The sequence below is a fragment of the Mustela nivalis genome (assembly GCF_964662115.1).
Source record: "Mustela nivalis genome assembly, chromosome: 4".
Lineage (NCBI taxonomy): Eukaryota > Metazoa > Chordata > Mammalia > Carnivora > Mustelidae > Mustela > Mustela nivalis.
Window position 1 is genome coordinate 51,334,340 of NC_139023.1, and position 14,935 is coordinate 51,349,274.

General features: G+C 39.8%; 1 protein-coding gene across 5 annotated transcripts in view; it reads left to right on the forward strand.

Moving 5' to 3' along the window:
- The window catches only part of KCNIP4 (potassium voltage-gated channel interacting protein 4), a 1,147,911-nt gene that overhangs the window by 917,296 nt on the left and 215,680 nt on the right, over window positions 1–14,935 (forward strand). Inside the window, exon 1 of one of the 5 annotated variants that reach the window (XM_082728684.1) lies at window positions 3,902–4,523. The exons of the other annotated variants lie outside the window; for them this stretch is intronic. Coding sequence (XP_082584810.1) covers window positions 4,412–4,523 — 112 coding nt within the window. The 5' untranslated portion in view covers window positions 3,902–4,411. Of the gene's footprint in view, window positions 1–3,901; window positions 4,524–14,935 lie in introns of those variants that run through there. 5 annotated transcript variants of the gene reach the window in all.

Genomic DNA, 14,935 nt, shown 5'->3' on the forward strand with positions numbered 1-14,935 from the left:
CATGGTTGTGCCCCTTATTGAATGTAACTGTAAAAATAATCTTGATGATCATTGGTTTTATCTATTTTTATTTTTTGCAATGGTGATAATAACACTTTTCTCATTAGCTTAGGGTAAGATTAAATGAGCTTATACATGTTAAGTACATGTGCCTAGATTAGGGTAAGTGAGCAAGAGTTGTTAGTTTATTCCTTTGGTATTCTTTTCTTTTGGTATAGAAGACAGACCTTTGCTGGACATCCATTATAATATAAAGAATTGGCAAACCTGAGAATAGTTAGAGATAGAGAGGCATATTTTAACATAACAAACTAGGTTGGGGCTAATAAGCTACTGTAATAAAATAATAAAGCCATCACCTGGAATTATTATTATTTTTTTAATAATGTATAGCCAACTGTTCTTTCCTAAGATGGCCCTAGAAAAACATTCTTCTTCAAGTGTCCCCCATTTCCCTAGACTGGTCAGATGATGCATGAAACTCATGGATGACACTATTAGTTTACAAAATCCTGCCATGAGGGTGGTACGTGAAAGAGACCCTGGCATTCTCAAGAGCCAGAATATACTGTAGCTGGAGTTAACAGGAAGAGCTTAGTAAGGGTAGCCAGTACAGATAAGGTTTGGCTGGGTCATCAAAACTCTCATCTCATGGATTTTATATAGGAATGCCATTGTCCTAAAGTGAAGTCTTGCCTGGGATTAACAAAATTATATCCCTAGGTCTTTCTGTGAATTTCAAAGATGGTGGAGATTTCTTTCCGGGAAAATGCGATGTGACAACTCAAAAATTATTTGCTTAAGGGTATAAATCAAGAGATCGATTGGTAACTATTTGCTAAAATTTGCTAAGGGATATAAAGGGAATGTAATGAATTTGGTAGTCAGACAAAGCAGTGTTTAAATTCAGCATCTAGGGGCAACTGTGAGGCTAGGTAGGTTAAGTGTCTAACTCAGGCTCGGGTCATGATGTCAGGATCCTGAGATGGAGCCTGAATCGGGCTCCCTGCTTCTTCCTCTCCCTCCAACTGCTCATTCTCTCTCTCCCTTTCCCTCTCTCTCAAAATAAATAAATGAAATCTAAAAATAAATAAATAAATAAATAAAAATTTAGAAAAAATCTGCACCTATAGCTGCTTAGCTGTGTTTTATTTTAATATGAAATCATATAGGGTTAAAACAGACAGAGTTAACTTGACCTAATTAATTTCTGCAACTCTTTAAAAAATTTTTTTGATGTCCTCTCATCAAATACTCTCAGGAATTTCAGAGAATGGTTACTTAAAACATCTCTTTACCCATCAACTTTCGAGAACCGCTTCCCCTGCACTGATTTGCTTACAAACTGAAAATAACATGCTTAGATAGATTGGTGGTTGGGCAGATAGATAGATATTTCTCAAAGACATAAAATCCAAAAAAAAAAAGCACTGTTATAAAGCCAACTTAGTGGTCTAAGTGTATTCCTGATGCCCAGAGGAGAAAAATAGCCTGGTAGGTCAGGAAGTCTTCATGGGGGAAGGACTGAAACCCGTCTTAGAAGAGAGGATGATAAGGAGGAGCAAGGTCCCTTCATCCACCTGGACCCAGCAGAGCCTCTAAGGAGTTGGCCCTGCTGTTGTAATCCCACATCTGCCATCTGTCTTGTAGGCACTGGGCTCAGCTCTCCACAGTTAACTCTCACAGTAAGGATGAGAAGTGGGCAGTCACACTCCCATCTTGCACTTAGAAAACTGACAGAGATGGAGTGGTTTCCTCAAGATCACACAGCAAGCAAGCAACAGAACCAGAATTTAGTCCAAGCCTGTGTACCCCAAAGCCTGTGTATGTTAGATAAGTTCTTTTTTATTTATCTTGATTTTTTAATTTAAATTCAATTTAACATATACTGTATTATTACTTTCAGAGATAGAATTTTGTGATTCATTAGTTGCATATAACACCCAGTGCTCATCAAATCAAGTGACCTCCTTCATGCCCATCACCCTTACCCCAGCCCCCTGCCCACCTCCCCTCCAGCAAGCCTCAGTTTGTTTCCTATAATTCAGAGTCTCTTATGGTTTGTCTCTCTGTTTTTGTCTTATTTATAACTTCTAATAATAATGAAAGCTACCATTTTCAATGATTACCACCTCTGTAAAGTCTCCTTCCCGTTCCCACCACTCATCTTTCCCCAGGTGGAGTTGGATTTTCATTCTTGTGCCCCCACTGTACTTCATAGAGAGATCTTTTCAAGTGCTAGTGCATTTCTCAGTCACTTTCAATTTCATACCTCCTTTATTATACCATATGCCCGCACGAGATAAGGTGGGACTTTATCATTCAAGTACTGTTCAGAGCTCGTTGTAGCAGGTTAACAAATGTTAAGAAATAAACAAACGAATGAATGCCTATTGTCTACCAAGTACTGTGCCCACCACAGCTTTGACAAGTAAGTTAACCACTTTAAGCTTCAGTTTCCTTGCCTATAAAATGAAGATGATTATAAAACGCACCACACAGAATTGTGGGGAGGAGTTCATTGTTGATAAATCCCTATACTATTGATCAGCACATACTAAATGCTTGGTAAATGGTAACCATTATTACAACCACACTTAATTCTCACATTTCTCTTTAAACAGAGTACTTTAAACAAAGTATTATAATCTCAACTTCGCAGAAAATGACCTGTTTTCAGAGAGCCTAAGCTACTTGCGGAAAATCACACAAGAAAGTAACAGAACAAGGAAATGCCCCCCAAAGTCCAAGATATTATTCATAAACCCTGGTTTTTGTAGTGAGTTCCAAGGGCTGGGGTTGGTTTTAGCAGAGTGAAAAAAAAAAAAAAAAAAAAAAAGAAAGAAAAAGAAAAAGAAAAAATCCAGAGTGTTTAAGCCAGTGTGTTTCTGGTGTAGACCAGAGTCTACGACCATTCCCACAAAGCTGGCTGGGATGTTTGGTGTGGCTTGGAATAATATACCCCATGGGATCCTTCAAGACATCATGACCCCTGCTTCCCTGATAAGAACCATCTAGCTTGGCTCAGTGGGTTGAGGCCTCTGCCTTCGGCTTGGGTCATGATCCCAGGATCCTGGGATCTAGCCCTGCATGGGCCTCTCTGCTCAGCGGGGAGCCTGCTTCCTCCTCCCTCTCTGCCTGCTTCTCTGTGATCTCCTTCTGTCAAATAAATAAATAAAAATCTTAAAAAAAAAAAAAAAGAAGAAGAAGAAGAAGAAGAAGAATACAAACTCCAAGGGCACTTGGGTGGCTCAGCCAGTTAAGTGGCTGCCTTTGGCTGGGGTCATGATCCGGGAGTCCCATGACTCATACTGGGCTCCTTGCTCAGCGAGAGAGTCGGCTTCTCCCTTAACCCCTCATCCCACTCTCTCTCTCTCAAATAAATAAATAAAATCTTTTTTTAAAAGAATACAATACAAACTCCAGGATCCTCTGAATCAGGCTTTCCACAAGAGAATATTTTTAACAAGCATCTTGTGTGATTTTTATCATCAGGCAAGTTTGTGAAACTTGGTTTTGAGAGAGGCTGAATCAAGAGTTGAAAGGAGGATAGTGTGATTCCCCCCTCCAGGGGGCAGTTACTGAACATCAGTGTTCTTACAAGGTCCTGCTCTGCCCTGCTCTCCAACCATTCCTGTTTGTAAAATACAAGGACCAAATCAATCTTCCTAATAATGTTCTCATTGTGTCCGAGGGGACCAGACAGCCCCAGTGGAGTGGCAGGTGGGAAGCAGCTTGGATGCTCCTGGTGACAAAGGCAATCGTGGTTCTTTTGCTCCTGCACTTTTCTCCCCAGAAAAACTACCCACGGGCTTCCACGGGAGCTTTCTGACAAAGGCTCCAGGCAGCAGCCACGAGAGCCGATTCTGCCCTAGCATCCCGAGAGGGGGCTGAGCTGTCTGGCGGCGCGAGCTCTGGGAGGAGAGAGCCGCTGCTTGGGCAAAAAGGGGGCATTCGCTGGCTTCCCAGGCAGCAAACTAGCGCGCAGCCAGCCTGCTCAGCCCGCGCCGCGTCGTCAGCGCGTGGAGCGCCGCCGTGCTCTCCAGGGCAAGTTTCCTGGGAGTGTCCCTCCTCTCCACCGACAGAGCAAAGTCTCCCGCTCTCCAACAGATGCTCCCCTCACAGCTCTAAGTCCAAGTACCCGCTGGCGGCAGCGCAGAGCCCGCAGGCAGGCGCGCTCTGGTTGGGGGACCCCGCTAGGAAATGCCGGCATCAGCATGAGAGGCTGGACTCCAGCCCCGGTCGGTCCTCACCCCGGGGGGCCGCTGCTCCGCCCGGTGCGTCTGCGAGGAGCTGCTCACTTTTCCCCCTCGCGACTCTTTGTTCCAAGCCAGAGACTGCTCGGATTCTCTAATTAACTCCCTCCGCTCCAAAGGGGTCCGGAGGCTGGGATGCCCTGCCAGCTTGAAAGATGTTGACTCTCGAGTGGGAGTCGGAAGGACTGCAAACAGTGGGTATTGTTGTGATTATATGTGCATCTCTGAAGCTGCTTCATTTGCTGGGACTGATTGATTTTTCGGAAGGTAAAGTGGTCGCTCCCACTCTGTGCGGTTGGTCAGGTCTGGTTCGGAACTGGATACAGAAACTGCAGAAGTTGAGGAGGCTTGATACCCAAAGTAAAAGTTTTAAAATATGCATGTTTGCCGTGGAGCAGCCTAGCACTGGACAGTTCATGTCTGTTTACCCAGATATCTGACACTGGGAGGGAAGGGATACTTCTTTCTCTTTGAAAGCTCTTGAGTGTAGGGTGATATTGTGGGTTAAATATATTTCCAAGGTGCGAAGTTAAGACTCTCTACTATGGGGTGGTAATACAGGTTGTTTTTTGGTTGTCAAGTTCATGATGGCTACCACGCCTTAATGTCATTAGGAATTTTATTCTCTGGAGGAGTACCCTGATTTATGAGGGAAATATCTGTATGTGCCTCATTAAGTAGGAGGTGTGGGGGTGGAGTTGGGTTGTTGATTATGATGTAAAATGGGTAGGCTTTTCAGTTAAAATTGAGTTAATGGGTGTTTGGCAAAAATGTTCTTGAGCACTTAATTTGCAAAAGTGTTTCATTTACATTTCCCAATGAGCCACTTTGCTCATCTCTTGAGTGGGAACCCATATGCACAGGGCATCACTGTTGCTATCAACAAATATTTTATCCATCTAATATAAATTTTACTACTCAAATCAATTTTATTAATAAAATAAGGTGGGGATATACTCCACCTTATTAAAGGTGGGGTAAAAATGTTGACTGACTTTGCTTTAATAATTTGAATAGATGTGTGTATGTGTGAATATAGAAACATATATACCATATATATGCACTTTTTTTTTCATGAAATAATTTTTCTACTGAAATAAGATACTTTGAAATATTTAAACCTCGACATCCAAGGTCAATTCTACATCTAAGCTCTCCTTTCTTCCCAAGCAAAAGAAAGTAGTTCCTAAGACACTTGTTAGTATTCCTTCCAGATATGGGAAGGATCTTTTATTGCCGAGTTTTTTATGATTGTTCACTTCTCATGTTGTGTGTAATGTTGGAAGATGATGGAAATATTTAAGCCTGCCATGCTTCTCATCTTTCTAACTGCAGGAGCTAACACCTGATGGCTATAACGACATCATCCCAAACTACATCCGGTATACAGGTTGTTTCTGTTAATATGTTATAATGGTCAATGTATCTTATCTTTAGGAAGTTTTTTTTTTTTTTTTTAACAAAGTGAGTTTGTTAGGTTCTAACTATTTAGACCTCTGTAAAAACATAAGTTCCCACGTAATTTTCATATCTTCTTGTAAATATTCTCACTCTGTGACAAGCTCTGCTTAGGCACACAAGAGAACAATGTCATCATGGGATTAAGTAAAACCTCAGAAATTAGTTTCTTCCTTTTCTCATATTACACAGTGATTTTATTTAACCTCTGGAAGGAAAACAATGCACCAGCAAACTTCTTCAAGTGCTACAGAGCAACCTGTGCATTGTGGTATTGTAATAAAATGCAGATGAGATCATTTCAATTTCTATAATGGGAATAGTTTCCGTTTGTTAAATTTTGTCACCATATTAGTTTTTGTTTTCTGAACTTGGCTGAGCAATAGCCCCCAAATTTAATGGATAATACTCCAGAGGGCTTGGTCTCATAGCCAGGTGAAATATTTGCTAAATGACAACAGCCATGGGGATACTGAGGAAGTCAACCTTCCCAGTGCTATAAGGTAGCACTTTTATTCTTTTATTGCCCATGTTGATAATGAATGCATTTAAGGTTTAAGACCCCTGCAAATGACTCCGCTTTTCTTCTTAACTTCTATTTTATGTCACTTAAAGTTGAAGATTTTCACATGAAAACTTCAAATTTGAGTTCCAACAATTTGAAAAGTAGAATTGTAAACCTGACTCCCTCAACTACAATCACAGATTTTTGTGCTAGTCTGAAATGTCTTTTTTGGGGTAGATATCCATATTCATTTTCAACTAATATCCATTTCCATAAAAGATTTGATATTTCTTTGCAAACACACACATATAGATGATGCGCCTACACTTTTATAGCTATTATGTAAAATGTCCAATAAGCTGGGAGCAATTTGGGCTCAATATAAAAGTCACCATCGTGCTTAAATTCAAAGATGCTGGTACCACCATACATGAGGAATAACCCATTTTACTTGACAAGTCTATCATTTTTTGTTCTGAAGTACATATTAGAAAATGCTGATCTAGTTCAACTCTTTCATTTTACATAGGAAACAGCTACAAACCAAAGAGGTTAACTGATCTACCAGAGGCAAAACCAACTGGAGGAAAGACAGGACCAAAACCAAAGACTGCTAAGCAGCATATGGTTTTAGTTTTTCTACCATACCACACTTTCTACTTACTTCTTTTCTCTGGTATTGGAAAAGAGAGTGAATGAAAATCTATGTGGGAAATGTCCTGAATTCTGATATCTTGTCCTAAACAGTCCACTAACACTCTGAGAGATTTCTGGGGGGAAATACATCCATAGGAAAGATTACACTATAACCACACAATTTCTACAAGGTGTTGACTCCAACCCAAGTGTGGGATCCAAGCATGGCATGTAAGTGAGCTAAGCCAGTCTACTGACTATATCATAGACTGGTGGCAAATTGGCACAAAAGTAGCCAAGCCAAGTGGTCTCCTGAGCTTCTTTATCTCTGAGACCTGCACTGCATTTTGACTTTCTGTGATGTACACTTAATGGCTATAAATACCTATTCCAGGTAGAATCCAACAGTGAGACTCAATAAGACCATGAGAACTACGGCAGAAGCCTCCTGTCTGTGTATTCTCAGGCTGTGGGTAGTTTCCAGTAAGAAGCTGACCAACAGTCAAGTGGAGGAATAAGAAGAAAGCACAAAATACAGAGAAAGCCACAAACTATTAAATTATCCCTCAGCCTTTCTACCTACAAAGGGCAAAAATTCCCCAAAAGACTATCCCAATGTAGACTGCCAAACTTCGCACTGACTGCTCTAGAAAATCTAGCCCACAATAAGGCCAAGGAATTAACCATTCTTTTGGGTGGAGAAATGAAGATGAAGCTCAGAGCAGAGCCGTGAGATTCTTTTAGGCCACACTGAACTCTTATACCCTCCTCAGGGGCAATGATTCTTTGCTGGTATAACTATGGAGCATTTTCTCTAGTATGGCTATACATTGATTTACTTAGAAAGTAGTTCTGAATCTATTTGAATGAGAGGATCTGTGGTTTTGTTGGGGTAAAGCAATGTTACCATAGTATTATCATCTACAATGGCTAGTGAAAATTAGCCACGGATAAAAAAGAATAAAGAGAAACATTTCCGCTCCCACTTAAATTAGATTCTGATATTGATAAAAAAAACCTCATTTTGAAAATACAATTCTCCTTTGGTTGAAATTCAAGGGTTAGGAAACAAAAGCAATTTATAAAGAGGATTCAAAAGACTAAAGGGATTTTAATATGATGATTTGAGGTTTCACACATATCCACTCATTAATAAAGAAAAGTATGAAGAACACTCAGGAAGTGGATTTTATTATTTAATACATTTAGCATATAATATATGTCTTGTTGAATTCTAAATGCATGTAGTGTTCTCTGGTAGGCTTGGACGGTAGAGAGGTGTGCAAGATGAACATTAAAGGAACATACCTTCGGTGAACTTACAGTCTAGGAAAGGAAACAATTTACCAAACAAGACAGAAGAATATCAATGCTGGGTATTAGAGAGAAATGGCCTGCAGAAGCATAGATGGAATGGTACATTCTGGAAGGAAACAGTTATACAGAACTTCGTAATATGAAAAGGACTTCCCAAGTTAGAGAAGGGAAGAAGAACATTCTAGGCTAAGCAAAGAGCATGAGTTGTGCCCTTAAGTTCATGGATCAGGGCAGTGGCATTCACACACATAGGTGTCAGAACGTTGAAATGGGAGATGTAGCTGAAGAGATGGCTTGAAGTTCAATGCTAAGAGTATCTACTTATTCTTCAACCAGTGAAGAACTATTGATTCAAAATCTTCAAGTTGGGGGGGAAAAGTGAGTGATGTGACAGACCACTGTTTTAGGTGTTCAATCTGGGAGTAGGTGAAGATGAATTCTGTAGTAAAATCATGGAAGGATAAATATTAGTTATGCTCTTGGAACAATTCAGGTGACAGACAATGGGGCAAAAATCTATGGATTGCCCTTCTCAATAAAATACTTAATGTGAACTGTCAATTTCCAGTTTTTCCAGAAATTCATGTTTACTATAATACCTTTGGCCTGCACTTGTTCCGAGATACCATAATTGTATTTTATTTTAGGACAACATTGTTAGGTTTTAAATATCTTTCTTGAGAGAAAAAAAAGAAGTGGAAAGCATACAGAGGTTGTAGTTACAGATATGGTAGCACCATTTATGGTGGAAACTTAACAGTTCAGATAGGTATATTGACATTTTGCAAGATCTTCAATTATTTTGAATATTTCATTTTGGAAAATCATATGAAGCACAGTACAGAGAGTGGTATAATGTACTCCCATGTGCCCATCAATAATGAGCATCACTTTGCTCATTTGTGTTTTGGCAGTGGCTTGTCTTTGAAAATATTTCTCCCTTGTCTGCAATATGCCAGGCACTTTGCTAGGCCCAGGATACAAAGATGAATTAAAGATAGTCTCTAACCTGACAGAACTCTCCCTTGTTTAGGTAGATGGGGAATATAAAGGAAAGGCAATACATTACAGTAGATAGATCAGTATAAGTAAGTCCAAGATACAGAAGAAGAATGGAAAGTAATTAAGTCCAAATGGAAGAGCTAGAAATGATCAGAGATGCCTCCCTGGAAGAGCTGACTTTTAGGCTGGATTTTTATAGATAAAGAGAAGTATATCATCTTCATAGGCCAGCAAGGTACTTATGTAGTTTCCATATGCAGGACTCTGGGTGAGGTAATTCTATATGCCAACACAGGAACATGGTCTACAATGCAGAATTCAACAGAGAGTGTCAAAGGGAATTAAAACAGTTTTATTCTTTCCTCTTGATTATGTAATTATCCATGCCATCTACCCTAGGAAGACACTCAAAACATTACAGTGTGAGTGCCATTTACTCTTATAGAATAATGGTGCCTGTGTACTTCTTCCTAGGTTGCATAATTGAGGGCCTCCAGTGCCTCTTTCAAGTTTCCATGGTAGCCTGGAAACTGTTGATTAGTTGGCTGCATTGGCTTTTGTTTTGTTTTGTTTTGATTTTTTTTTTTTTTTCTGTGAGGGAGATTTCAGATCAAAATCCCACTTCAGAGTAAAGATACCCACATACCAAAGGCATCTGGAGCAGCTGTTCATTAGAACCCCATGACCATGAGAAATAATTCCAAATGAGATATCCAGCAGTAAGCTGAAAAAGCCCAGCTTACATGTGCTTTGATTTGGCTGGGAAAGTAGCCCTTTCAGTTTTATAACTGGGGGGGGATAAAAGGCCTTAAATTTATTTATTTTTATTTTTTTATTATTATTTTTTTAATTTCACAGACAGAGATCATAAGTAGGCAGAGAGGAGGCAGAGAGGAAGCGGAGAGAGAGGAGGAAGCAGGCTCCCTGCTGAGCAGAGAGCCCGATGCCAGGCTCGATCCCAGGACCCTGGGATCATGACCTGAGTGGAAGGCAGAGTCTTTAACCCACTGAGCCACCCAGGCGCCCCTAGCCTTAAATTTACACATGAAATCAAACACATGTGTATCAAGCACCTACTGTGTGAAGGGACAGAGAGGACAAAAGGACATTTTGATAAGAGTACAAACTTGAATAACTAATCCAAGACAAAAAAGAGTCTGATGAGAGGGAGAAAGGGTTCTATAAGATTTGAAGAGAACAGCCAGCCCATCCAATTGGAAGTTTTCAAGGAAGGTTGAAAGAAGACAGTGGTGGCATTGAATCAAAAGACTGACAGAGACTGGAGGCTATGTAATCAGCTTGGTTCTAAAAGTCCTTTAACCCATTTAAGATACCAAGTGTCTGCTTCAGATCTGGCAATGTACTTGGTACCGACAGGTTTGGGGAATATTGTTTTTCAGTTTTGCTTACTCTGAGAACCCATTCCCCACCCCAGCTCGGAGCAGAGAGCTGGAATCTTAATGGGGAGGAGAGAGGATGGTGGAGAAGTTGTACATTTCAATGGCCTCCAGCCAAGGGTTATCAGGAACACACCAGTGGTAGAGTAATTTGGCCTCACTGCTCTTTGCAGGAGAGGGAATCCACACCGTGGAGAGCAGTGGAACAGCTCAGTAAGGAGATATGAGAACAGACTTAGTGCCTTTGCACTTCTGTTGGGGGATTATGATTTTGGAACTGGGCTTTGCTCCGGATTAAATAAAGTCAAGAAACTAGCCTAATTTATGATGATCTTAATAAATCTCTTCTATAAGTAGCATAGACTAGACAGAGGCTAGAGCTGCAGTTGGCAAAGAAACAAGCTGCAGTAATAAGGATGGGGAAACTTTGGTCATTTTTGTGGTTTAAATAAGGTTCATATTGTTGCCTCTTCTCACATAAAATGATAGAGTAATCTTGCTTTTTTGTCTTGATCGATCAAAAGTACAGAGTGGTCTTGTCTGAGGTTGATATTCTGTGAAATTCAAAGTGCTTATATTCACTAAGGGAATGCCAAGGTCTGGCATAAACCAGGGCAGCTTCCTCAGAATGGAAGGGGCTGCTTTCTCCTCAGACAGAATCAGAAGGAGAGCAGAGTTAGAAGGGCAAGTGTGTAGGGTATATAGCAGACAGATCTAGTTTCAAGTTTAATTCAGTAACTTTGAACAGGTTGCTTCACCTTCCTGAGCTTCAGTTCCTTTTTCTGTAAAATGAGTCTAATAAACCCAACTTTTTGAGATTGTTGTAGGGAATGCAAAATATAAATGAGATACGTAGCTCAGTGCCTGGAGCACAATTAGGAGCCAGTAAATGCCTTCCTTGTAATTACTTTGGAATCACACGTTCCAATTCCTTGAGTTACTCCAGTGATTCTCAAATTTTACTGTGTGTCAGAATCACTTTCAGATGGTTGGACTCTACTCTCAATGTTTCTGACTTAGTATATCTAGGTGAGGGTCTGAGAATTTAAATTTCTAATGACTTCTCACTTTAGCCTCATGCAGCTGTCAAGGGGCAATACTTTGTTGAGAGCTACAAATCTGAGAGGCCAAACACATGATATGAGCAATGTGTTATTCACTGAGGTCTTGGGCACCTGCCAAACTTTGTGGACCCTGCAAGCAGTCTGTTCTAAGTAGTCAACTCTGTTGTAACACAGAAATACACAAATGAATGCTCATGGCTATGTTCCAATAAAACTTTCTGGAGAGAGATGCAAATCTGAATATTGATAAAATTTTTATGTCACAAAATATTATGTTTTTAAAATTTTAGTCATTTTAAATGTAAAACAATGCTAAGTCTGCAGAGAATACAGACAGAGAGCAGGACAGATTTGCATCACTGTAATTTGCCAATCCCTGTTCTAGAGTTGGCAGTAAAGGAACCTGTTGATAAGGGGTCTGAGGTTGGTGAGATCTTATTCTTTGGAAACTTGTCTAGATTTTCTGAGCCCTCAGTCTCATTGAATGGACAGGAATTGAGTACCTCTTTGGGGGTTGATGAAATTATCTGCCAAATTAACAAATAATTTGAATTAGCGTGTATGTGTTTGTTGAATAAAATGTCTTTTCCTCTAACTCCACATGTCTAGGCCAATTTAGAGTTGCTTACATAAATTAAGTCATCCACATAATTTTTTCACACAGGGAGTCAGTGCTGGGCTAGACAGTCTGAGTTGCTCCCTTTTACTGATTTTCAGGTTAGGTTTCATTGCCACTAGGATGATGGCATTATGCCTCTTCCACTGAATTTATAAACCCTTAGCTACTGTATTTGTTAAAGACATAAAGACATATTTCAACTTGACCAATTATACTGGTCCTCACAGTATTGCATTATATTGAGCCTTTTGGGTGTAGGGCAAATACATTGAATCAACAAACTTCTTTTCTTAATAAAATCATCTTAAATCTAGATTCTCTTGAAAATGAAAAAGATAGTGGGGCACCTGGGTGGCTCAGTCTGTTCAGCATTCTGCTCTTGATTACTGTTTGGGTCTTGGTCTTGGGGTCATGAGATCAACCACCACTTTGGGCTCCATGCTCACCATGAAGTCTGAGTTTCTGTCCTCTGTCCCCATCCCCCATACACACAATAAGTAAATAAATAAATAAATAAATAAATAAATCTTAAAAATAAATAAATAAATAAATAAATCTTAAAAAGAAAGAAAATGAAAAATATATGAATACTGGGTAAGATCACGTTCTTTAAAGTAAGGTACTGATTTAAAGTCAGTATACCTCTCTACCTTACAACGGCCTCATGGTCTCAGAGAAGGTTTATAACCACCCTTGACCTCAGTTTTCCCACATGTAAAATGGGGAGAATAATAGTAGCTACCTCATTGATTATTGTGATTATTTTGAGAAGTAAATTAAATATTTGTTAAAGTTCTGCTTAGCCTGCTGACTGGAACAGAGAGCTCAACATCTATCGATACTACTTACACCATTAGTATCATGGCCGTCATTGTCCTTCCCATCTCTCATACTTGTCACTAAACATAGTCATTCCTTCAGTCTGACAAAGAACAAAAACTCAATCAAGTAAATAAGAAGGTCTAGTTGGTTTTATTAAGTGACTCATGCATCAAGCAGCATCCCATGCAGCAAGTAAAGGGGAGCTCTGAGGAGTTGTACAAAATGGAAGGTTTTTATAGAAAGGACAGTGGGGCAGGGAGTTAATAGCAAAAGAATGGTTGGCTCCAGGCAAAGTCAATTTCCTTAGGGGGAAGACCAAGGGATTAGTTATACAAAATAAAGCATCTTCCTCTGGGGGATGGCAAACGTTCAGGTGATAGAGTGCCTCATTGGTGCTTATCAGAAAATTCCTGACTCAAATCTTTGTGGGTTTAATTTAAACTCCAGCTTTTTTGTTTACTTGTTGGGTGACTTTGGATTAATGACCTGATCTTTCCAACACGCAGTTTCCTTGTCGATGGGCTGGAGCGAATACAAATTCTCATTTAAAAAAAAAAAAAGGAAGAAAGAAAGAAAAAGAAAAAATTCTGACTGATAGTTTATAACTTATTTCTGGGGGAGGTTGAAACTTCAATTAGTTGAGCCATTAGCCCTGGTTCGATGACTTGGCCTAAGTGACACAATTTTGAGCATGTCATTTTCTTTTAACAAATCATCCATGAAAGAAAGGATCTTAAATGTGACCTGTGTACCAAGTGCTGTGCTAGTAATTGGGAACGGGAAGCACAGATTTGGCTAATAGGGGTGTACATACAAATGAACATGCAAACGCATCAGTTTAGCAAATTGCCCTGGTCTCACATCTGTGCAAGAATGCTGGTGTACCCTCTAGGAACATATGGACAAGTAGTCAGTCCCATTTAGAAGATGGGGAGTTTCAGAAAGGACTCACAAAGGTGACCTTTGAGCTGAATCTGAGTGGCATTTTTAGCATTTGGCATCACTTATTCTTAGCAACTACTGACAATTGATACAACCTATTTTCACATTATCAAGGAAAACTCATGTTGATCCCAGCTTCTAGATTCTGACTCACATTTTATTTCTGTTTCTCCCACAATGCCTCTTTTACCCAAATGCACCCATATCTCTCCCTATAAGCCCAGACTAGAACTTATTCTTACCACCTTAACCCTAATCTGAATTCAATCAGTCCTGATGTATATTGTACAACATCACACAATAATAGTAAACTTCCATGCACTATTCCCCAAATAGCTTTATTTGTATAATTCACCTTTTCTTCAGTTTGGGAAAAGGGACCACTCTACCTTAGTACAGAGTGAATTTTCCTTAAATTTCTATCAGGTCCAGAGCAGTAGAAAGTATATAATGGAGGCTCAACAAATTCTTATCTGTGGGTTTCTCACCTGCATCTTTGATGGACTCTTTACATCAATATACTTGTCTCATCTTAACCTCATCCCTATCCTTTTCTCTTCCAATCTACTTTATATTCTCACAATTGAAGTATTCCCAAATGGGTGGGGGGGGGGCGGTTGAACTCATGCTCAAGATTCTTCTATATCACCTACAGCATAAAATCTCCAGTTCTTTGAATCTGATACAAAGATGGGATTGGACCACTGCCTTCTTTTCCTCCTTCTGCTATTTTCTGTTCCAGCACAAGGAACTATTGAGGTTCCTTGAATAGCTCATGCTTTCTCCAGCTGCCACATCTTTGCATATACTGTTCTCTCTCCCCAAATGCTCTTCCCTCCTCATACTCCTGGAAATGCCTTTCAGTCTTTAACTCTTGGCTTATATTTTTGTTCTCTGAGAAGCAGGTCTTGGCTTCC